The 23072-nt window shown below is 50.9% G+C and overlaps 1 protein-coding gene across 2 annotated transcripts in view; it reads right to left on the bottom strand.

Annotated features, from left to right (window-relative positions):
- The window catches only part of SHANK2 (SH3 and multiple ankyrin repeat domains 2), a 571155-nt gene that overhangs the window by 301226 nt on the left and 246857 nt on the right, over nucleotides 1-23072 (bottom strand). For both annotated transcript variants that reach the window (XM_064287611.1, XM_003422618.4), the window contains one exon: nucleotides 16101-16214. In XM_064287611.1, coding sequence (XP_064143681.1) covers nucleotides 16101-16214 — 114 coding nt within the window. The remainder of the gene's footprint in view (nucleotides 1-16100; nucleotides 16215-23072) is intronic.

The following is a 23072-nucleotide window of genomic DNA, read 5'->3' as shown; positions in this document are numbered from 1 at the left end:
TCTTCAGACAGTCTCTAAATTCAGGTGGGATATACTCAAGGTCATATGCAGATGACACAACCTTGCTTGCTGAAAGCGAAGAGGACCTGGAGGACTTACTAATGAAGATCAAAGACCACAGCCTTCAGTATGGATTGTGCCTCAACACAAGGAAAACAAAAATCCTCACAATTGGACCAATGAGCAGCATCATGATAAATGGAGAAAAGATTGAAGTTGTTAAGGATTTGGCCGGGTGAATGAATGAGTGAATGAATGAGTAAGTGAGTGAGCAAGTGAGTGGTGTTCCAGCACCGGTTTCTTTGACCTGGAGAGCACACACCAACAGCAGCGGGTTGGTGGCCCCGTTCCTGGCAGAAAGTAGGGCACGATCCCTTGGCAGTGAGTCCTGGGTAATGAGGACAGCTGCCCTCCTTTGTGCTCACAGCGGCTGGGTTGGATGATAAATGATCCAGTCACCCTGGCAAGCAGAGCTCTTTCTAGGACTCAATGCCGAGAGTGAGCATGCTCCCCACAAGAGAAGCCGGGGCTGCAGGCCAGGAACTGGGTCAGGTCCCTGCTGGGCCTTTAGAGCGGTCAGCGCTGCAAGGACATGCATCCAAAACAACTCAGGAGCCACACGGCGTATGGGAGCTGTCACTCAGTACTGCACCTGGAGTGTACAGCGGGGGGCTCTGAATGAGTGCAAAAAATGGGTGTGTGTACATCAGTGGCTGTGTGAAGGTGTGTGCACACTTATGTGTGCACACGTGTGTGTCTGTGTGCATGTGACTGCGTGTACATGCGTGGGTGTTCATGTGTGTATGCCTCTATGTTTATGTGATGTGCGTACACGTGTGCGTGTGTACCTGTGTGTGCATTTCTACATCGTATGTGTGCATGTGTGTTTCCATGTGTGTATGTGAGCATGTGTGTGGATTACGTCTGTGTAGCTTTCATGTGGTCTTCAGTGACGTGTGTGACACTATGCCATGACCCACGTGCCGGGGGGCGAGGCACCAACACACCTAGGCCCTGCAGACACATCAGGCCGTGTATGCAAGACTGAGCAGACATCCACCCTCCCTCCTCCGCCTGACCTGGGCACACACACACGGAGACGTGTGCTGGAGGGGCATGGGGAAGATGGAACCCTGCTCAGGTCGGGGGACGCCCTGGTCATGGGGAGAGACAAGTCCTATCTCGCTGCAGTCCACGGACGCATGATGTGGAGTCAGCCCTCTCTCCTTCTTCCTGCCTCGGTCTCCCTCAGGGATGGAGCCTCCAGGCCTGACTCTGACAAAGGGCATCTGAGCACACACAGTGCTGGCTTGGGCGGCTGTCCAGGGAGACAGTGGGCAGGGCTCTGGTCCCGCTGCCCTCCAACGCTGTGCCTATTCGCTCGTGGGGGAACTTCCTGAGCCCACCATGGTCAGCACAGCAGAGGCAATTGCCAGGGACCCCCTTTGGACAGACCCGACGGGACAGACTGCAGCATGGACGAACTGGCCAATGAGGCCTGGGCCGCAGAGTGACCACCAGCAGGTCACCTCACCTCTGGGGCTCTTCTCTGTAAGGTGGGGACTGGCCCCCGTTTTCTGGCTGGGAACCCCGGGAACACACATCAAGCTTTGAGAGGCTGTCATCAGCATCTGTAACTGGAAAGCCCTGAGTGCGTATGGAACGATTTCGGCTTCCTCCTCTCCTTTCAGAATCAGAGCCCTGCAGCGCTTGCTCCACTTGGGACTCGGTCCTTCTCCCCACGCCGCGTCCAGGGTTAACAAGGCGCGATTTCTCACATCTGCAGGACTCCCCATCCCCTGGGGTCTGGCCCCCGCTAGTTCTGTTTTGTTTTCAGAGAAAAAAAGATCGAGTTTTGTTTTGGATGTAACCATCAATCCAGTTACCAATGGCCGCCTCGTCCCCTGCCATCTGCAATGTGATGAGCCTTCATGTCCCCATTGCTTTTCCTTGATGTTCGAGGTTAGCGAGACAGACGTGAGTGTTGTTAGTTGTCGTCGAGCCGATTCTGACTCATGGAGACCCTGTGTGTGCACAGTAGAGCTGCCCCATAGGGTGTTCAAGGCTGTGACATTTTGGAAGCCGATCGCCAGGCCTTCCTTCCAAGGTGCCTCTAGGTGGGTTTGAACCGCCAACCTTTCAGCCGGTCGTTGAGCGCTTAACCATTTGTGCCACTCGGGGACTGCGTAGATGAGTGAACTGCATTTTTCATCTTTAAAGAGAAATGAAGTCCTGGCACATGCTACGACATGGTGAGCCTCCAACACGTGCTGCTGAGTGACAGAAGCCAGACACGAAAGGACAGACACTGAATGATCCTGTTGTTGTTGTTAGGTGCCGCCCAGTTGGTTCCGACTCCTGGCAACCCTATGCACAAGAGAATGAAACGCTGCCCAGTCCTGGACCATCCTCACCATCGTTATGCTTGAGCCCCTTGTGGCAGCCACTGTCAGTCCACCTCGTTGAGGGTCTTCCTTGCAGTACTGAGAAAAGGCAAGCACGCGGAGGCTGAAGCTGACTTACTGGTGGTCGCCAGGGGTGAGGGTATTAGAAAGGGTGTGGCGTTTCTGTGCAGGGGGAGGGGAAACCTTTGGAAATGGACAGTGGGGATGGCTGTACGACACAGTGAACGGAATCAATGTCGCTGGATCGACCGACCACGTAAAAATGGTTAAAATTCTTTGTTATGTATATTTTACAACATGGAAAAAAAGTTTTGTTATATATATTTTACCACATGGAAAAAAAATTATGAATTTCAAGACAATGAGAGCAGAGCGTTCAACCAAGCACGGGGACATTCTGAGCGCAAGGACCACGTGACTGCACGGGTCATTCACCCGTGGAGGCTGTGCACACCAAACCCTACTGGTCTGAGAAAAAGAACAGTCCACCACCCTGACACCCCTAGCCACCCAACTTTCCACCCGATGCCCCAGCCCTCTGACTCCCTTAGCCCCCTGACTTGCCAGCTCCCCACCTAACCCCCCACAGCCCCCTGACTCCCTCAGCGTCCAACCCCCACAGTCCCCACCTGGCTCCCCTAGCCCCCTGTCTCCCCCAGCCCCCACAGGGCTGTGGACCCTGTCTTTGGTGAGCTGCAGAGACCTGCACCCAAAAAAGAACCCTAGAAAGAGAAGGGCAGGGAGGGAGAAGCAGCCAGACTCCTGCCCGGGGTGTCCCTGAACTTCTCATGTGGAGGACAGAAATGAGGGGGGTACCACGCAGTGCCCACCCCCCTCTGTCAGTGGGTCATACCGCGCCGACTTGCTTGTTACTGTGATATCAGAAGCTACATCACTGGTATTTCAAATGCCAGCAGGGTTACCCATGTGGGCAGGTTTCAGCAGAGCTTCCAGACTAAGACAGACTAGGAAGAAAGGGCTGGCGGCCTACTGCCCCAAATTAGCCAATGACAACAGAACTTTTTCAGATATAGGGCTGGAAGATGAGCTCCTCAGACTGGAAGGCACTCAACATACGCAGTGACCACAACAGTGGGCTCAAACATACTGGCTATTGTGAGGATGGTGCAGGACTGGGCAACGTTTCTGTTGAGTATGGGGTCACCCCGTGTCAGAGCTGACCTGATGGCACTAACGACAAAAACTGGGTAGGCTGCCTGAAGGACGAGCGCCCTAAAGAGAGAAACGCAAAGCTTTTAAACGCAAGGCGATTCACCAGAGTGTGATTTATAAAAGCAAATCCAATAAATAAAAGCCCTGCAATGTCCCAGACGGAAGAGGGGTAACGAAGTGACCCATGTGACATGCCCGTGACAAGTTGAAGAGTCACTGGGAATTGTGCTTTGGAAGAATATTTTAAATTCATGGCATGATGTCCTTGGTTGTTTGGGAAAAGGCAGATCTATAATTACACAGGATGAGCTCACTTTTGGTTAATGTATATTTATGTTCGAAGAAGGACCAAAATCCTGACGGTGACTATCAAGATGGGGTAGGGTTGTGAGTGGTTTTTATTTTCTTCTTTATATCTTTCGGTGTCTTTCAAATTTGCTCCCGGATCACACACGACTTGCGTAACAAACGTTAATTTAAAAAGTGAATGCCTCGCCAAGGAAGACGTACAAATGGCCAACAAGCAATGAAAAGATGCTCAACATCATTAGTCACCAGGAAAATGCAAATCAAGTCCACAGTGAGAACCACTTCACACCACAGGGACGGCTATAATAACACAATGGAAGATGACAAGTGTTGGCGAGCATGTGGAGGAATTGGAACCCTGTGCATTGCTGGTAGAACGTAAAATGGTGCAGCCTCTTTGGAAAACAGTCTGGCAGTTTCTCAAAAGGTTAAACATAGAGCTACCATGTGACCCAGCAATTCTTCTCCTAGGTAATATACCCAAGAAAACTGAAAATTTATGACCACATGTCTTACGCTGTGTTCTCCAGAGGAGCAAAATTAGTAAAGTGTATAAATATATATATACCAAAAAATAAAAAAACCAAACCCGTTGCCATCGAGTTGATTCCAACTCATAGCAACCTTATAGAGAGAGAGATTTATATCAAGGGAATCGTAGAGCCTGGAATGTCCCAAGTCCATAGATCAAGGTAGAGGCATTACCTGATTGACGTAGCTACGGGGGTGGCGAACCCAAGACTGGCAGGTCAGAGAGCAGGGCTCTTGCTCACGGGCTGCAAAGACCGACAAATTCCCAGATCGGCAGGCAAGATCCCAGGTAAGCTGCTAGTTCAAGTCCTAAGAACCGCAGGTCAGATAAACACGGCCGAGCTGCAAGATCCAGAGCGAGCAAGGGCCCACGAGCCTTGCCAGAAAGTCCGCCTACATGGGAGGCAGGCCACACGCCCAAGGAAACCCCCTTTCAACCGACTGGCTACTCACAGCAGATCCCATCATGGAGGTGATCACATTACATCAAATCTTACCACGGAGATGATCACATCATTATACGACTGCCAAACTACATCCTAACTGCCAAACCACTGAGAATCTTGGCCCAGCCAAGCGGACACACAACCTTAACGATCACACCACATGATAACTTGTACACCAATGTTCACAGCAGGACTATTCACAACAGCCCAAAGCGTCCATCCGCAGCTGAACGGATAAGTGTGATATGGCCCATCCATACAACAGCATATAAAGGAATCAAGTTCAGATACCTCTACAGCATGGACGAACCCTAAAAACTTTAGGTTCCCTGAAAGAAACCAGACACAAAAGACCACATACTGTATGATTCCATTTGTACAGAATGTCCGAAAAACAAAAACCAAACCCACTGCCGTCAAGTCGATTCTGACTCATAGTGACCCTATAGGACAGAGCAGAACTGCCCCATAGGGTTTCCAAGGAGCACCTGGTGGATTTCAGCTGCTGACCTTTTGGTTACCAGCCGCAGCTCTTAACGACTACGCCGCCAGGGTTCCCATGGAATGTCCAGAACAGGCGAACCCATAGAGACAGAGAGGTTAGTGGTCGCCAGCGGCTGGGGAGAGGGCAAATGAGTGACTGCAAACGAGTCCAGCATTTCCTCCTGAGGTGATGAGAATGTGCTGGAAGTACACGGTGCTGGCGATTGGACAACCTTGTGAATACAGGAAAAAAACACAGAATTGTACATTTCCAAAAGGTTAATTTGATGGTCTGTGAATTATATCTTAATTTACAAAAGCACTGTGAAGGCCATGACTGACGTCCCTCAGCTCACGGAGGGACTGTAAGATGAGGTAGGAGACAGGTGTGGCTGCTGGCTGCCCTTGGGCCGGCCCTGACTCATGGCCACCCCATGCAGGACGGAATGAAATGCCGCCCGGTCCTGCCCCGTCCCTAGTGGACCAGATCGTTGTGACCCATGGGGTTTTCATGTGCTGATTTTCAGACACTGACAGCCAGGCCTTTCTGCCTAGTCTGAAATCTCCCCTGAAACGTGTTCAGCATCATAGCAACACCCAAGCCTGTGCCGACAGACGAGTGCTGGCTGAGCACGAGGTGTGCTGGGCCGAGAATGGAACCTGGGTCTCCCGCACCGAAGGCGGGCGCTCTACCACTGAACCACCGCCGCCCTCGCGGGAGACAACTGTCACGAAGTGATTTCACAACCTGCTTTGATAAAGCACTTTGAAGCTTTAGATATTTGCATTTGCTGAAGGTGGGTGCCGACCCTAGATCCGCATCTGCAGGTGCTTCGAGCCGACCCCCCTTCCTGCCCTGTCTCCTTGGCTCCCCCATGCCAGGTCTCCTGCGAACCCGGGGCTCCCGAGCCCACAGAGGCTGCCTGGTGGGTCGGGGACATGCAGAGCACCGTCCCAGATGTTTTCCCGGCTCCGGGGCGAGTTTGACAGCAGCCTGGCCTTTACAGATCACCTTACATATGCATGTCTTAAATTTAATCTGCAAACGTGGAGATTGCCTCGTTACCAGCATACGGCCCCCATAAGCCAATGTTTATTCATAATCCCCCGATCTGCTTCCTATCGTCTATTTCAGAGAAGCCAAAAACAACATCTTAATTCAACAACAGAGCACCATATGACAGCTCTCACTTTCTAAAACGAGCCTGGACCCAAACTCTGGGTGGGCCACTGGGCTCCTGTCTGCAGCCCTGGCCCCGGCTAACTACCCCGAACTGGGTGCTCAGGCGTCAGCTGAGAGACCTCAGGTCTGTCCTCAATAAATTTACGGGACAGATGGCGGGTCAGCGGTGCCACCTGCACATACTGGAAACAGCTCAGTCACCGCACGTTTATAGGGCACGACAGCAGCTGCCTTCTGGGACACACCTGAATCCATGCCACACGCACCATGTCGAGAAGGCAAGGTCAGCAAGCTCTCCCAAGCAGGGTGCCCTGGCCCCAGAGCCTTTTCTCTGGCTCTGCATGCTGGGTTGAGGAGGGGCAGGTGAGCCTACAGAGTCTGAGGACCCCCATGTATCTGGGCTGGTTTAAGGACAGTGCTGCCTGAACAATCTCCAGTGGCCAAAGCCCCAGAGATCCCAGCACGAACGCCAATGATGATGGTCTTATCGCGAGTCTTCTTCACATCCCACTGCCCCACTGCATTCCAGGGTGTTCACAAACCTATGATCTAAAGGCATTTAGCTGCCTAATGCCAGAAAGGCTTAAAATGGGAGGGGCTACGCAAATGAAACCGAGGGAGCTGCAGGAAGAGGTCGTGGGTATCTATAACCACAACTGCTCATGCAAAGCCCATCCACTCATTCATCCACCCACCCACCCACCCACCCACCCATCCATCCATTCACCCACCCACCCACCCACCCCCCACCCACCCATCCATCCATCCACCCACCCACCCACCCACCCACCCACCCATCCATCCATCCATCCATCCATCCATCCATCCATCCATCCATCCATCCATTCACCCACCCACCCACCCATCCATCCATCCATCCACCCACCCACCCACCCGTCCATCCATGCACCCATCCATCCACCCATCCAGGAAGCACTTTCTCAGCATATACTCTGTGGCAGGCACTGTGCTAGGTACGGGCAGTACTAATGTGAGTCAGTTATATCCTCTAGATCCTTCGCTCTCATTGAGGGCAACCTGCTTTGATTAATTTGCCTCAGAAATACGTATTTACAAACTAACCTACACCCTCTCCCCGCCATATTCGGTCCCTTGGCTTGAACCATCTGCATAGATTAATTCTGCTCCAACACAAGGCTCTTAATCCCACCTCATCAAATACACCACCTGGAAAACTGCTTAAAAATACAGATTCCCAAGCCTCACGCGGATATTCTGATTCTGGAGGGCCGGGGTGGAGCCCTGGCTTTGGCATTACTCTTGGACTGGTAGGTTTGGGCCTTAGCTCTAACATCCTGCCTCTCCACACACACCGTTCCTCGGGGGTCTGCAGGCGTGGCGTGTAGGGTGACAACAGCAGAACAGCCAACGTTCAGTCGGGTCCACTGCTCAAAACGAGTCCCATCGTCACAGCAGTCCTGGGGGACACACACTCTGCTGGCGCCATTTCACAGATGAGGACGTGAAGGCTCAGAGAGGTGGAGTAACTTGCCCAAGGTCACACAGCAAGTAGACGGTGGGGCCTCTGACTCCAGAGGCCTTGGCTGTAAGTTGGAAGCCATGCTTGCCTTGCCTATGGATATTGAATTTTTGGTTAGTGGGTTCTGGATGTTGCATGTGGGGCTCCAAGCCAGATCCCCAGGAAGGAGGAAATTCCTCGAGGCTAACCCAGCCTGTGGGTCTGTGTATGGCCTTGTCAGGTAACAGGCTCAGGACAGAGGTCAGTCACTGCCCTCAACTCAGACAACACAATGGCCCTGTGGAGGCTGGGCCTGGGATGGTGAGGTGGGAACGGGCTGACCCCAGAAGGTCCGATGGAAATGAACATGTGCTCTTGAGCTCGGTTTAGAGCTATGCCTTTGCAGCCCTCTTTCCTGCCCACTGCCATCTGTATCCGTGGCCCCATGTGGCTGTAGGAATGGCCCCCAGCCCCTATAAGAGTCTGAGCCACGCCCTCACCCCTCCCTCCAGAAGGTCTCAGCAGAGGGGCAGGGGCAAGACGGGCAGAGTGGGCACCCAGCATCACCAGGTTACCGTGGTAACCCTGCGCAGGCCACGGCCACTGCTGGGGGGAGCTGGGACCCAGAGCCACGCCCAAGACTGACCCCCCCCCCGCCCCCGAGGGAACCCAAAACAACAGACAGACCCAGCAGAACTCCATTCCGGGGGCGAGCCCAAGCGTAGAAACTGGTATTTAAAACCAGAACAGCTGCTTGGAAACAACCGAGCACACGCCAGAGCAGAGCACCGAGGCTTTCAGCGTATTTTAATAAAATGGCGTAAAAGAAGGGGGGGCTGTAGGCTGCTGCCACGCTTGTTTGACAAAAACATCATCATTAGCGGCCAGGACAAAGAGTCCTCATATTTGTTTTATGTTCCGTTACGGAACATCTAGTAACTCATCCGGAAGCGGCCGGTTTGGTTGCTTATTAATATTTTAGATTACGATCGTGCTAACAGTGCCGTTTACTTGTATTTTTAAATGCTCCGAAGATAACAAAAACAGGCTATTTTGGAAGAAGCCACCATTGCCATCGTGATGTTCTGCAGAGGGTTTAATATGCACTGTGAGTAACGGAACTTCTACTTAATAGCAGGACTCTGCTAGCCCCTGCCTGCAGGCGCCAATGGGAGCCACCCAGAGCCTCGGTGACAGCTCCACCCCCTTCTTTGTCTGCGAGGGAAAGGCTCCCAGTTGGGTGGGAAAAGCAGGTCACTGTAATGGCTTCCTCATATGAAAAGGGCCCAGACGCTCCGGCCTCCCCTTCTAAGGGACGTCTGTGGTTCAGCCTGTTCTCCTGCCTCTGGCTGTTTCAATACCTGACTGTCCTTGGTGTCACCCTGTCTCTGCCCCTGACCCTGGCCAGGGCTGCCACACTCCCCAACTGCTCACATCGCCCAGCTCACAGGGGTGAGCACATCCGTGATCCACGTCAGTCCAATCAGGGTGAATCCCGGCACTTTTGCTCAGCAGCCGGGAAAGGGCCGTTCTCTCTTGCTGCAGGACTTGGACTTCTGGGGATTATGTCTGAGACTGTTAGGGGCCGCAGTGAGAGCCGAGGTGGCCAGAGACCAAAGCTGCCATGGAGGACTCAGGGTAAGAGATGGAGAGCAAGCTCCTTGGGGACATTGTTTGAGCACCTGGATCTAGCTATGCCTGAAGCCAGACAATTCTCGGCCTTTCAATTGGAGGAAGCATTGGGATGGTTATTGTCACTTCCAGTGGAGAGAGTGGTGATGCAAAGAACATTCCCTGAGTCGGGACGGGGCAGCGAGATACCCTGGGTCAGGGGTTAAAGGTCAGGTTTCAATCCCACTCTATCACTGACCAGTCGTTTAATCCTCAGCAACCATGACCCAGATTTTGTTCTCTGAAGAACATGAGAACAAAAAACCCGAAATCAGTTTCCTCAAATTTAGGTCGTTAAAACTGCGTCGTCTCAGGACCTCAAGTTCTCTAGGAACTTCTTTATTCTGTGTCTCCATTTAAATGATGACTTAAGTAAGTACCCTCTGCTCGGTTTTAAAGACAAAATTCTTTTGCCTTGATAACTCACATTTTCATAGACAGAACTTGAGTGTTTGCATCAGGGTTTCTTAGGGCGGGTGGATTACCTGGGGTCCACCTGAACGAATTCCCTCTTAAAAGCGATCTGCAGGTTACCAAAGTAGGAGCAACGCTGAGCCAGACAGAAACTAGCCTCCTTCTGGCCCTCATCTTCTCTGGGTGGCGATGAGCTGGTTCCCCAGTTGTGGCTCAAGAAACCAGGGTTTTCTTCACTGGGGTGATCCAAGTTCAAATCCAGAGGCTGCAACTCACAAGATGTGAGACCCTGGACAAACTGCTTAACTTCTCTGGGCGTCTATTTTAGTTTTTTAATGCTGGTGTGGTGCAGTGGTTAAGAGCTGGGCTGCTATCCAAAAGGTCAGCAGTTCGAATCCACCAGCCACTCCTTGGAAACCCTATGGGGCAGTTCTACTCTGTCCTATAGGGTCACTGTGCATCGGAATTGACACAATGGCAACTTTTTTTTTTTTTTAACAGGAATACTACAGGTGGGTGGCTTTAATGAACAGAAATTTATTTTCTCACAGTTCAGGAGGCTAGAAGTGCCAACTCAGGGCCCCGGCTCTAGGGGGAGGCTCTCCCTGTTAGCTCTGGGGGAAGGTCCTCGTCTTAGCTTCTCCAGCATTCTTCTTGGCGTTCCTTGGAGATCTCCATGTGGTATCTGTCTTCCCCGTTTGTGCTGCTTCTCTGTGTCTAATCTGTTCCTTTTATATCTCAGAAGTGATTAGGTTTAAGACTAACCCTACATGGATATGACTTCATTAACATAACAAAGGAAACCCTATTCCTAGATGGGATTGCATGTATGTTGTTGTCTCTGTTGTGCGCTGTAGAGTGGATTCTGACTCATAGTGACCCTTCAGGACACAGTAGGGTTTCCCAGGAGTGGCTGGTGGATTTGAACTGCCGACCTTTTCGTTAGTAGCCAAACGCATAACCACTGCACTACCAGGGCTCCTTATTTCTATAGGAAGCTCTTCGCATTGCCATTTTAAATGGGAAAACAGCATTATCTGCTATTAGCAGAAGGAGACCTTATAATTAAATACAGTGAAAAGGAAGCAGGGTGATTATACCTGAGCTGGCGCTGGGGTCTGCAGAAGGCGTTGAGCCCTCGGCCTGGCTTCTCAAGCCCACCTACGGGTGCCACAGAAGAAAGGCTTGGCAACCTTCTTCCAAAACATCAGCCATTGAAAACCCTGTGGAGCCCCCAGCCCCTGAGGAAAAGATCAGCACAGTGCAGAACAAAGGTTTGCGAATGCGTAAAACTGACAAAAGCCTTACTTCTAGCACATGTAAAGATCAATTACAAATCAATAAGACCATCTAGCAGCTTACAGAAAAAGACCTGAACTGGCGCTTGATGAAGGAAGTGACCCAAACAAATGGCCAATAAACAGGAGAAAAGGTGCTCAACCTCAGATGTTATAAACCAAACCCAAACCATCGCTGCTGAGTCGATTAGGACTCGTGACGACCCTTGTTTGTCAGAGTAGAACTGTGCTCTATAGGGCTTGCAAGGGTGTGACCTTTCAGAAGCAGAATGCCAGCCCTTTCTTCCGAGGCACGTCTGGGTGGGTTCGAACCCCTGATCTTTCGGTTAGCAGCCAAGTACATTCACTGTTCGTGCCGCCCAGGGACTCCTTCAGATGTAATAAGGGAAACGCAAATTAAAACCCCAGCAGTCGACACACACCCACCCGACAGGAAGAATCTGGCAGGAAGATCTGCCAGTAACAAGTGGCTTATCCACACGCCACAGAGAGCAACTCCTAAATACTGATTGATCTCAGCTTCCGGGAAAAACAGCAGAACAAGGACAGGCCTGGCTAATCTTATCCCCAACAGGCTCCGTCAATGCGTATGGCGCCTGCTCCACCTGCCGTGACGCTCCCCGAAACCCACAGGACAACTCATCTGCATATGCTCCCGAGTTACTAACATCTTGCTTGGGGTCTGTAATTAGGCCCCCTCACTGACCTCAGTAGCTTCCACGTGACCCGGATCTGCCTGCCTCTGGAGGCTGGAGGAGGAGAAAGGGGTGGTGCAAAAGGTGAAGTGCTCAGCCGTTGACAGGCTGGAGGTCCAAGTCCACCCAGAGTGCCTTGGAAGAAAGCCCTGGTGATCCACTTCCCCCAAATCAGCTACTGACCCCACACGTGTCAGAGTAGAACCCTATGGAGCACGGTTCTACTCTGACACATGTGGGGTCACCCGTGAGTGAGAGCTGAGTAGACAGCAGCAGTTTTTTTTTTTGTCTCATCGTCACAAAGCTCTGCCCTTTTTGTTCTGCATGAACACTGCTCATCAGACAGGCTCTTTGAAATCCAATTTCCTCAGGCACTGCTTGGCCTGGTCATTTTCTTAGGGTCCTGGTGTCAGTTTCCCTTTGCACAGGAGATGTGTCACTGAAAGTGACGCTGTACACACGTTAGTTTTCATAAACTGGCTCACTGACAGGCGCCGAGCGATGCTCTGGGAAGTATTACCCCTTTGCTTCTTATTTGAGATCTGCTATCAAGGTATGCCCTATTACAGATCGACTGCCACTGTTCTAGGGAGGACGGATCAGGCCAGCAGCCAACCCAGCACTTTCAATGTCCAGCTCAATGTCCTCCTTTTCAAGTCACAGGGGTGCTTCCTCCTCGGATCCAGAGCCTTCTACATTACATTACAGTTGTGACGTTCTCATTTTACCATCTGTGGTTGGCAGAAAAACTGCCCCTGAGAGGCCACGTCCTAACCCTCAGGACCGGTGAATGTGTTAGGTTACATGGCAAAGGGGAATTAAGGCTGCGGACAGAATTCGAGTTGCTCATCAGCTGACTCTGAGATGGGAGGTTACCCTGAGTTATCCAGGTGGACCCAAAGTAATGCACATGAGTCCCTAAAAGTGGGAGAAGAGGCAGAAGGATGGCTCAGAGAGATGCGATGTGAGAAAGCCCTGACCCACCACTGCTGGCTTTGAAGATGGAGGAAGGGGCCATGAGCCAAGGAATGCAGGTGACCTCTAGAAGGTGGAAAAGACAAGGAGGTGGATTCTCTCCCAGAGTCTCCAGGAGGAACACAGCCTGCCGCCATCTTGACTTAGCCCAGTGAGACCATTAGTGGATTTGTGAACTACAGAATTGTAACACAGTAGATCTGTGTTGCTTCAAGCTGAGAAATTTGTGGGAATTTGTTACAGCAGCAATGGGACACTCACACACGATCCTTCTTCCAGCTCCTAAGATCTTTAGGGCAACAGCAGTGTGCAGGTTATCTGTCTCCCTCTCAGACCCCAGCAAGAACTGGGGGGACAGGAGGTGCTCAGGATCAGGAGTAGCAGGGATGGACAATGGACAACTTTGTTCTCTCAGTGTCTTATAATCAGCAATTAGCTTCACATTCTCAGGCTGCCAAGGACACATGGGCAGACAGCCCTACAGTGACTCTCTTAGTCTCTAGTGCTGCTGTAACAGAAATACCACAAGTGGATGGCTTTAACAAACAGAAATTTATTCTCTCACAGTCTAGGAGGCCACAGGAATCCTAATTCAGGGCGCCAGCTCTAGGGGAAGGCTTTCTCTCTCTGTTGCCTCTGGGGGAAGGTCTTTGTCACCAATCTTCCCCTGGTCTAGGAGCTTCTCAGCACAGGACCCTGGGTTCTTCATTCAGGATGGCATGAGGCCCCCTCCTCTCTGCTCAATTCTCTCTTTTATATCTCAGAAGAGATTGACTCAAGATACAACCTCATCCTGTGGATTGAGTCCTGCCTCATTAACATAACTGCCCCTAAACCTGCCTCATTAACATCACAGAGGTTAGGGTTTACAACACGTAGGAGAATCACATCAGATCACAAAATGGAGGACAACTACACAATGCTGGGGATCATGGCCTGGCCAAGTTGACAAGTATTTTGGGGGGTGGGGGGGTCACAATTCAATCCATAACAGCAACCTTCACCAGAACTGCCACAGCCTTCTGGAATGCTGACCCTCAAGCCGGGCATCAGTCCACACAGAGAAGGCTTCCTCAAGGATACTCTCCTGCCAAGTGTGATCAGCAGCTAGAATGTCCTTCTAGAAATTTCTGTCACTTCTGACAGCTGCCTCCCACAATAACACAAACACAAACCACTACCCCTCCTTCCAGAGGATGTAGACCAGATTGGACAATCTCCAGCTCCTCTACTACCCCCGGGAAGGGAGAGGCCAACAGACCAGGAAAGCCACACTTTCCTCTCCAGGGAAATTAGAGAAAATGCCCCAGAGCAATGCAGGCAGGTGGAGGGAATGCCTGCAGGACAGAAGGGAACCGGGGAGCTCGCACTGCTCCTGCCTTCTCCAAAATGGTCCCCAGGAGCTGGTATCCAGGGCCTACCCACACAGGTGTGGCCAGTGGTGTCAACTAACGAGGAAGGGAGGGAGGGAGGAGCCTGCAAGCACCATAGGTAAATGACAGGAGAGGGAGGGGAAGATGAGGGGAGGAGGAGGGCTGGGTCCTCCCAGGAACCAGGAGGGAGGAGAAGAAGGAGCAGAGACACCCAGTAACCTGGGAAGGTGAGTTAAGCTTTGCCCTTCACAGGTAAGAGAGGCTGCAAGGAGACCAGGCACAGGCGGACGCTGGAGGGGCCGGAGGAGGTCCAAGCTGTGCCAGGACTCAGCATCCCATCCCCCATCCAGAAGAAGATGCTCCTGTCCCCCCACTGACCACTGTCCCCCCACTGGCCACCATACCCCCACTGACCACCGTCCCCCTGCTGACTACCATGCCCCTGCTGCCCACCAAGCACCCCGCTGCCTTCCCCAGGAGCAGGCTGGCAGCTACAACCCAGTCTCCCTGTTCAAGGCTAAGTCTGGGGCATTTCTTAGCCGACACCCCCAGCAGAGCAACTTTACCTGTCCCCTCTGTGGCCTGACCCCGAGCAGAGACTCAACAGTAGGACAGTTCAGCCCAGACCGGCCCCACCTTGACATCAGGCTGATTCCCCAACAGACCTACAAAGCCAGCAGGTCCCCGGGAGACCCAGTGGACAGGGAGAGGCCACTGTGCTTCCGGTGTATTGTTGTTGTTGTTAGGTGCCGTCGAGTCGGCTCTAACTCATAGCGACCACGCACAGTGCTTCCAGTGTATACCCGTCTACAACTCGTCATTTCCCAGCCAGCTCGAGTCGGGTAGACCTGATAACGGGGCAGGGGGCCACCCTTGATGGGATGATCACATCTGAGTGGTGCTCAGGGTCTGCACAGGGACAGCTGCAAAGTCACAGATCACCCGGAGAACACGGCCACTGCTGAGGAGCCTCAGGGTCAGACAACCTACCAGAAGCCAGGCACGGCACGGGATTGGGCCAATTTCCTCTCATAACGCTGAGCGTGCCACATTCCCCAACACTCACACAATCTTTTCCTCAAGGCAATCTTATATAAGTGGTCTCATCGTAACATTTTAATCCATTCAATCATCCAGCGATCAGTTTTAAAACCATTTTCAGCAAGTGCTATATTCAGGAGTTCTGAGAGATGCCAGAATGATTTTTTACTGTTAACACTAAACTCTTCTGAGCACTGTCCACCTCGGCACCCAAATGACACAGTTCTCAGTGTGGGATGGTGACGCAAAGCCACCTGTTTCAAGACATCAGTGTAAGAGATAGAAAAAGAGGATTTGAGCATTTCATCAACCCAAAAAAGTCTTTTTTTCTGACTGCTAGGACTTACGATCTGTGTTTTCTGGAGAGCGTATCGAGCAGACTCCTAACTAGAAGCCACCATGACGTTATGTGGTGGATTTCTAGTTTGGACAAAGTTCAGGGAAATTTAATCAATCAACCTGTTTTCAATGATCTCGAGACACCTTTGTTTCAGGCTCAGCTTCTTCCCTAACGCAATACCCAGTTCTTGCCGCATGCTATAACTTCACAGACAGCACCGACCCCAGGGCTGTAGAGTACGCCAAAGAGACCAAGGGCGGGCTCGCAGGTTGCCCCGTCTTACCTGCCTGGCCGTCCCTGGGTTTGCACTGCACCTCCTCCACACACTCGGCCGGAAACCACCCGATGTGGCCGCGGGCGCTGCCTTCCCAGAAGCCCCCTTCACCGATGCTCAGAACTAGAGACAACAGAAGGGGAAAGATGTCAGGTGACAGGTACACAGAGAACAGAGAGAGTGAATGGAGTGTGGTGGGTCAAACAGTGCCCCACAAAAGATACGCTGAAGTCCTAACCCCTGGCACCTGTGAATGTGACCTTGTTTGGAAATAGGGTCTTTGAAGAGGTTGTCAGTTAACATCAGTTCATACTGGAGTAGGGTGCGTCCTAATCCAGTTGGAGTCCTGTCCCTACAGAAGAGACAGGGCAGGGAGACGGCCATGGGATTGGAGGCAGAGATGGGAGTGATGCCACAGGAACATCTGGGGCCACTGGAAGCTGGAAGAGACAAAGAAGGGTCCTCCCCTAGAGCCTTCAGGATCCTGCTGACACCCTGAGCCTAGATTTCTAGCTTCCGGAAGAGCGAGAAAAGAAACTTCCGTTGTTTTGTGGTACTTTGTTATGGCAGTCCTAATACAGGCAGACGCATTGCATTGGGCAAATCTGCTGCAAACGACCTTTCTCAAGTGTTGAAAAGCAAAGTTGTCAACCTTAACTACTAAGGGGCGCCTGATCCAAACCATGGTATTTTCAGTTGCCTCATATGCATTCAAGAGCTGGACAATGAATAAGAGACTGAAGGGGGAACTGATGCCTTTGAATTACAGTGTTGATGAAGAATATTGAATAATACCATGGACTGTCAAAAGAATGAACAAATCTGCCTTGGAAGGAGAACAGCCAGAATGCTCCTTAGAAGCGAGAATGGCGAGACATCGTCTCACGTAGTTTGCACATGTTATCAGGAGGGACCAGTCTCTGGAGGAGGTAATCATGCTTGGTAAGGTGGACGGGCAGTGAAAGAGAGGAAGACCCTCAATGAGATGGACTGACACAGTGGCTGCAACAATGTGTTTGAGTGTAACTATGATTGTGAGGACCAGGCTGGTTTCATTCTGTTGTACATGGGGTTGCTATGAGTCGGAACCAACCTGATGGCACCAGCAACAATGACAATACAGGGAGAAAGGGAGCCGGGCAGGGGAGCGAGTGCCAGAGCCCCCTCAGCCGAGTCTGCAAAGCAAGCGGTGCTTGTCCGTTTGCCCTCTGACAGTGCTTCCTGTGGACACGGAGGCTTGGCCAACTGTCCCTCAGAGAGAACAACAGAGAGGGGTGTAGTCACCCCGTCCACAGATCTTGTATGTCAAGGAGACCAAAGGGAGGGGAGGCAGGTGCAAGAAGTCCTTTTGTTGCTCACAGTGCCCCACGACCTTTGGTTGCAAAAAAGAAGACCCCTTGGAGAAGGGGGTAGGGGCAAACACAGTGACCTTGTTTAAAGAGGAACCACTCTGCACAGTAAACACAGAGAGAAGACCCCCGTCTTGGGACCCATCCATTGGGCGCCATCTTGTGTCTGCCACGTGGCAGGGCTCACTGCTGTTTGAGACAGAAACACACCCAGGGCGTCGGCTCACCCTCAGCAATGTTCATCACAATGGCAACTCGTGGGCCCCGGTTTTCAAGGTCAGGCTACACATACAGGAAGTGACCCACGTGACACAGTTCCCACCCCACCTCTGCTGAGGGCACAAGAGTGAGCTCGGTTAGAACTGGCCTGGACACAGCTTAAGGGTGGGAAGCTGGTGAGCTCGGGCTCGGGCACTCCCTTCCTGGGCTGAGTGCTGGGTACACAGTCAAAAAGAAATGAAGCCAGCGGCCGCTGAGTCAATTTCTAGTCATGGCGACCCCATATACAACAGACGCTACCCGGTCCTGTGCCATCTTCACAATTGTTGGTGTGCTCAAGTCCATCGTTGCGGTCACTGTACATTTTGAGTGCCTCCCAACCTAGGGGGCTCATCTTCCAGCACTCTGTTAGACCGTGTTCTGCTATAATCTGCTGGGTTCTCACTGGCTGATTTTTGGAAGTAGATCTCCAGGCCTTTCCTTCTAGTCTCTCTTAGTCTGGAAGCTCTGTTGAGACCTGTCCTCCATGAGTGACCCTGCTGGTATTTGAAATATCAGCAGCTTCCAGCATCGCTGTAACGCACAAGCCACCACAGTACAACTAGCTGACAGATGAGAGGTGGAGGGCACACAGTAGGTCCTTGATAAACAACTGATAGGAAGAAAAGTCCAAGTGGCTTAGTTTGCTTCATGGCTTTCTCCTGTGCATGGGCCCCACTCGGAAGGCCCATTCCCCATCTGTCCCGGGTGTCTGTGTTTTTGGACTCGACTGACGCTGAGCATGGGGGAGGAAGAGAAGCCTCCTGGGGGAGGAGGTCACAAGGGCCCACCTGCTTCCCAAGGCACCGTGGTGGCAAATGTTTGGAGGTAAGGGCAAAGCTGGCTGAGGGAAGGGGCTTAGGCCGTTGTGCCAGGCTAGGGATGTCCTCCCTGCCTTCTTCCCTTTAGTTGGCTGAGCAGTGGGGAAATCATACAATCTCTAAATATCTTAACCTTCTTTTAAATTACTCAGGATCCGAAGGCACCAGAACTACTGAAAAGGGCGTCTTGGCCGCAGAAGGGCTTTTTCTTTTATTCCTCATTTTAATCTCAAACGCCAGACAAAGAACCGCTGGATCCGCGATACTTGAAGGTCACCAGAAGCGAAGACACTGGCTTTATAAGTTCTTGTCTAATAATTTGAAGAAATGGCCTAAGTGGGACAGATGAGCCACCCCCCAGTCACCCAGCACCCCACTCAGCCCTGCTGACCCGGGTGTTCGCCACAATTTCAAACGGATTCTGGATCTGCCTGCGTCGTTCCAGTCAGAGCTCCAGGAACAGGACGTGTTTTCCTTTCTTTGTGGCTCTTTTGCTTGTTTGGAAAGGGCCAGGGGAGAAGGAAATTGCTTAGGGAAGACCTTAGCATCTTCTTGGATGGGATCCCAGCCACATATTACGTATGTGACGCTAGGGAAAGTGACTTGATCTCCCTGGGCCTCAGTTTCCTCATTGGCCGGCGTGGGATAATACCATTTAGCTCACAGTATTGCTGTGTGTAAAACAGCCCCATCAGCCAAGTATGGAAGAAAAATTCCATCGCTGCTTGCTGGTTTCCTTCTGAACTCCCCTCTTGGGGATCACGACTTCCAGCTCTGTGTTTTATCTACAACAAGCTTGCACTTCTGGGTGTGTTACTGTTATTATGAGACCAAGAGCAACGATGGAAGGCTTTTTATTACTGGCTGGAGAGAGTAGAGAGGTAAACACAACGAAACAAAAATGACATGTTGGAAGGAATTACCCGACAGGAGGAGCCCGTCACTGCAGACTGGTTTCGGCTGCATCGAGGGCACGGGAAACATGGAATTCCTTCTGAGGGGTATGAGGGAGGAAGGAAGGGATCAGGGATGGCTCCTGGGCTTGTGGTCGTACAAGTGGTAGTTGATGGTCATTTTTATAGAAGAAAGAGGCATATGTGTTGTGTGCGTGTGTGTTGTTGTTGAATTTGCATTTTATTTTCCAGACTTGCTGGAGTTAAAAAGACTTTTTAAAAGAATCAAAGAGTAGAACCCTGGACAAAGGTCGGGTGGGGGGATGTGCAACGGAATTTCAAATCCTCATGGAAGCCAGACATTCTGGAGCGATTGAGGGTGGATGAGCACCCAATGTTACTGCCCTGAGCTAATTTTTAAAACTTAAACCAAAACCATCCCCTGAAGCCTTCTTTAAACCAAATGTTATTGTTGTTGTTAGATGCCATCGAGTCAGTTCCGACTCATAGCGACCCCACGCACAAGAGAATGAAACCCCGCCCGGTCCCGCGCCATCCTCACAATCGTTGTTATGCTTGAGCTCACTGTTGCAGCCACTGCGTCAATACATCTTGTTGAGGGTCTTCCTCGTTTTTGCTGACCCTCTGTTTTACCAAGTGTGATGCCCTTCTCCAGGGACTGATCCCTCCTGATAACACGTCCAAAGTATGCGAGATGTAGTCTTGCCATCCGTAATTCGAAGAAGCATTCTGGTTGTACTTCCTCCAAGGCAGCTTTGTTTGTTCTTTTGGCCGTCCCTGGTATATTCAATATTCTTCACCAACACCACAATTCGAAGGGGTCAATTCTTCGCTGTCTTTCTTATTCATTGTCCAGCTTTCACATGCATATGAGGCAACTGACAAGACCATGGCTTGGGTCAGGCGCACCTTAGTCCTCAAGGTGACATCTTTGCTTTTCACATCTGCATAATGCAGGTTGTTAATGAGTTTTTCTCCAGTCCTGATTCCCCATTCTTCTTCATATAATCCAGCTTCTGGGATTATCTGCTCAGCGTACAGATCGAATAGGTATGGTGAGAGGATACAACCCTGACACACAGCTTTTGCCTACTTGTGTGCTCAAGGGCAAATTTAATTAGTTTCCTGACGGGCGCACCTGTGCCCAGGTGGGAACAGGTGTTCCTTACACACAGTCATGAGCTGTAGGGTAGTGGGGAAATTTCTTAACTAGAGATACGCACCTATAAGAGACGGGCCTGATACCTCTGGCCTGTAGTTACTGTGTGATTTAGGCAACCACATACGCAACCTAGCAGCACAAAGGCAGGCAGCAGTTAGAGCGATGGGCTTCCCGCAGGCGGGGCAGACATGGCCCCAACACAAGGCTCCGTCCAGAGAAGGCCATTCACCCAGCAAACACGTTCCAAATCCCTGCTGTGTGCGGGCCCTGGGTGAACACTGTGGATGCAGCAGTGAGTGAGGCCCCCAGGCTGTCACCAAACATGTCTGCAAGGCCACGTCCTGTGCATCAGAGTGAGTCTGGTATGTTATGGGCTCAAATGAGAATGACGGGACATGTAGACAGCAGTGGTCTACTTCAGGAAGGGTTGTATCAGTAACATTCAAAACCGCAGGTAACGTGAATTCTTTCCTTGACAAATAGCGCATTTATCACTTAGAAATTAACAAAACTGTTGCTTTAAACAGTATCGGGACAATTTAGGGACTCCAGGTCCTATGGTTATGATGGATGGAGACCCTACCTAGAGCACTCCTATGGTAAACCGCTGTAAAACCTGAGCGCGATCCGGAAAGCAAGCACGTGAAGGTGCTGATCGGTGACGGGAAGCAGCCGGTTCCGGTGGGGAGCACGCGCGTGCCTGGAGGACAGGAGACGAGGGCAGCTCCACAAGAAAGTCCCTGCTCCATGGCTTTGGGCCTGGCCTTCACACAGGCAAGGGCAGTGGTGGTTCGGGGTAGAATTCTCTCCTTCCATGTGGGAGGCCCAGGTTCCAGTCCCAGTAAAGCAATGCGCCTCATAAGCTGCCACCCCCTGTCTCCCAGCGGAGGCTTGCGTGGTGCTGTGATGCCGACCAGGTTTCAGTGGCGCTTCCAGACTAAGGCGGACCAGGAAAAATGTCTGGCGAGCTACTTCCAAAAATCAGCCGGTGATAACTCTATGGATCGCAACAGTCTAATCCACAGCTCATTATCGGGATGATGCAAGATTGGGCAGGGGTTTGTTCCATTGTGCCCGGGGTGGCCAATGGCAGCTGACAAGTATAGTTGAGACAGCAGGGTTGGTGGTGGAGGGGGATATGGGGGAAAACCCGCAGTCCTCTGGTCTGAGGAACCAGAAAGGTAAAGATGGAGTCTTAGTTATCTAGTGCTGCTCTAACAGAAATTCCACAAGTGGGCAGCTGAAGCAAACCAGAAACTTATTTTCTCACAGTCTGGGAGGCTAGAAGTCTGAATTCAAGGTGCTAGCTCCAGTGGAAGGTTTTCTCTCTCTGCCACCTCTGGAGGAAGGTCCTTGTCTCTTCTAAGCTTCTGCTCCTGAGTGATCTTCATGTGGGTTGGCCTCTTCCTCCAACTTTCCTTCCTAGCTTGCTTGTTTAATCTCTTTTATATCTCAAAAGAGATTGGCTCAAGCCACCCTACACTAATCCTGTCTCATTAACATAACAAAGACAACCCATATCCAAATGGGATTATAACCACAGGCAGAGAGGTTAGGATTTACAACACATATTTCAGGGGGACATAATTCAATCCGTAACAGATGGGAAACCATGAATTCTCAAAAAGCAGGAGAATCAAGCAAGGGAAAGAGCCAGAGAGGGCAGAGATCGGATCAGCAAGCTCAGTTGCCCTGTGTCTCTGACCTACCCCTTAACAATACATGTGTAGAACCGACTAAAAGCAACTCACGTAAAGGCACAAGATCTGAACTTCTGAACTGAGCTTGTGGCTACCGCCCATGAAATAGAGTTTTCATTGCAAGCCCAGCCAGGAAAAATACTTCCAGAAACAAATGAAAGAAAAACTCATTGCAGAAAAACAACAAAATCAGAATCTCCACAATTTGGCACACACAATGTCCAGTACACAATCCAAAATTACCAGACACGTGAAGAATGAAGAAAAGGAGGACATTCTCAAGAGAAAAGCAAATCAACCGAGCCTGACCCCAAGATGGACCTGATGTTGGAACCACAGCTAAAGATTTTAATTTGGTGATTAAACCAGTCCACAATGTTGAAGAACAAAAAACATGATTTTAGTGAATAAAAATCTTAACAGAGTAATAGCAAGTCTCAGCAGATAAACACAAACAAAAAAACACATGGAAATTCTAGAACTAAAAAATATAATTTCTGAAATAAAAATTCACAGGATGGACTTAACAGTCAAAAAGACATCTTAGAGCAAAGAGTAAGTGACTGTGAAATGGGTCAGTAGCAATTACCTAAGATAAAGAAAAAATTAAAGAGAATGGATGGAGTCTCAGTGGCCTGTTTGATACTCTCAACTGATCACATACACATGTAGTGAGAACACCAGAAGGAGTCAAGAAAGAGAATGGGGCTCTACTTGTCATTAGATATGTAAAGTGACCTAGGTGAAGTCATGCTGAGTAGTGTATGGTCCAGAGAG

Source organism: Loxodonta africana, chromosome 7 (assembly GCF_030014295.1).
Source record: "Loxodonta africana isolate mLoxAfr1 chromosome 7, mLoxAfr1.hap2, whole genome shotgun sequence".
Taxonomy (NCBI): domain Eukaryota; kingdom Metazoa; phylum Chordata; class Mammalia; order Proboscidea; family Elephantidae; genus Loxodonta; species Loxodonta africana.
This window is presented reverse-complemented; position numbering and strand designations above follow the sequence as displayed.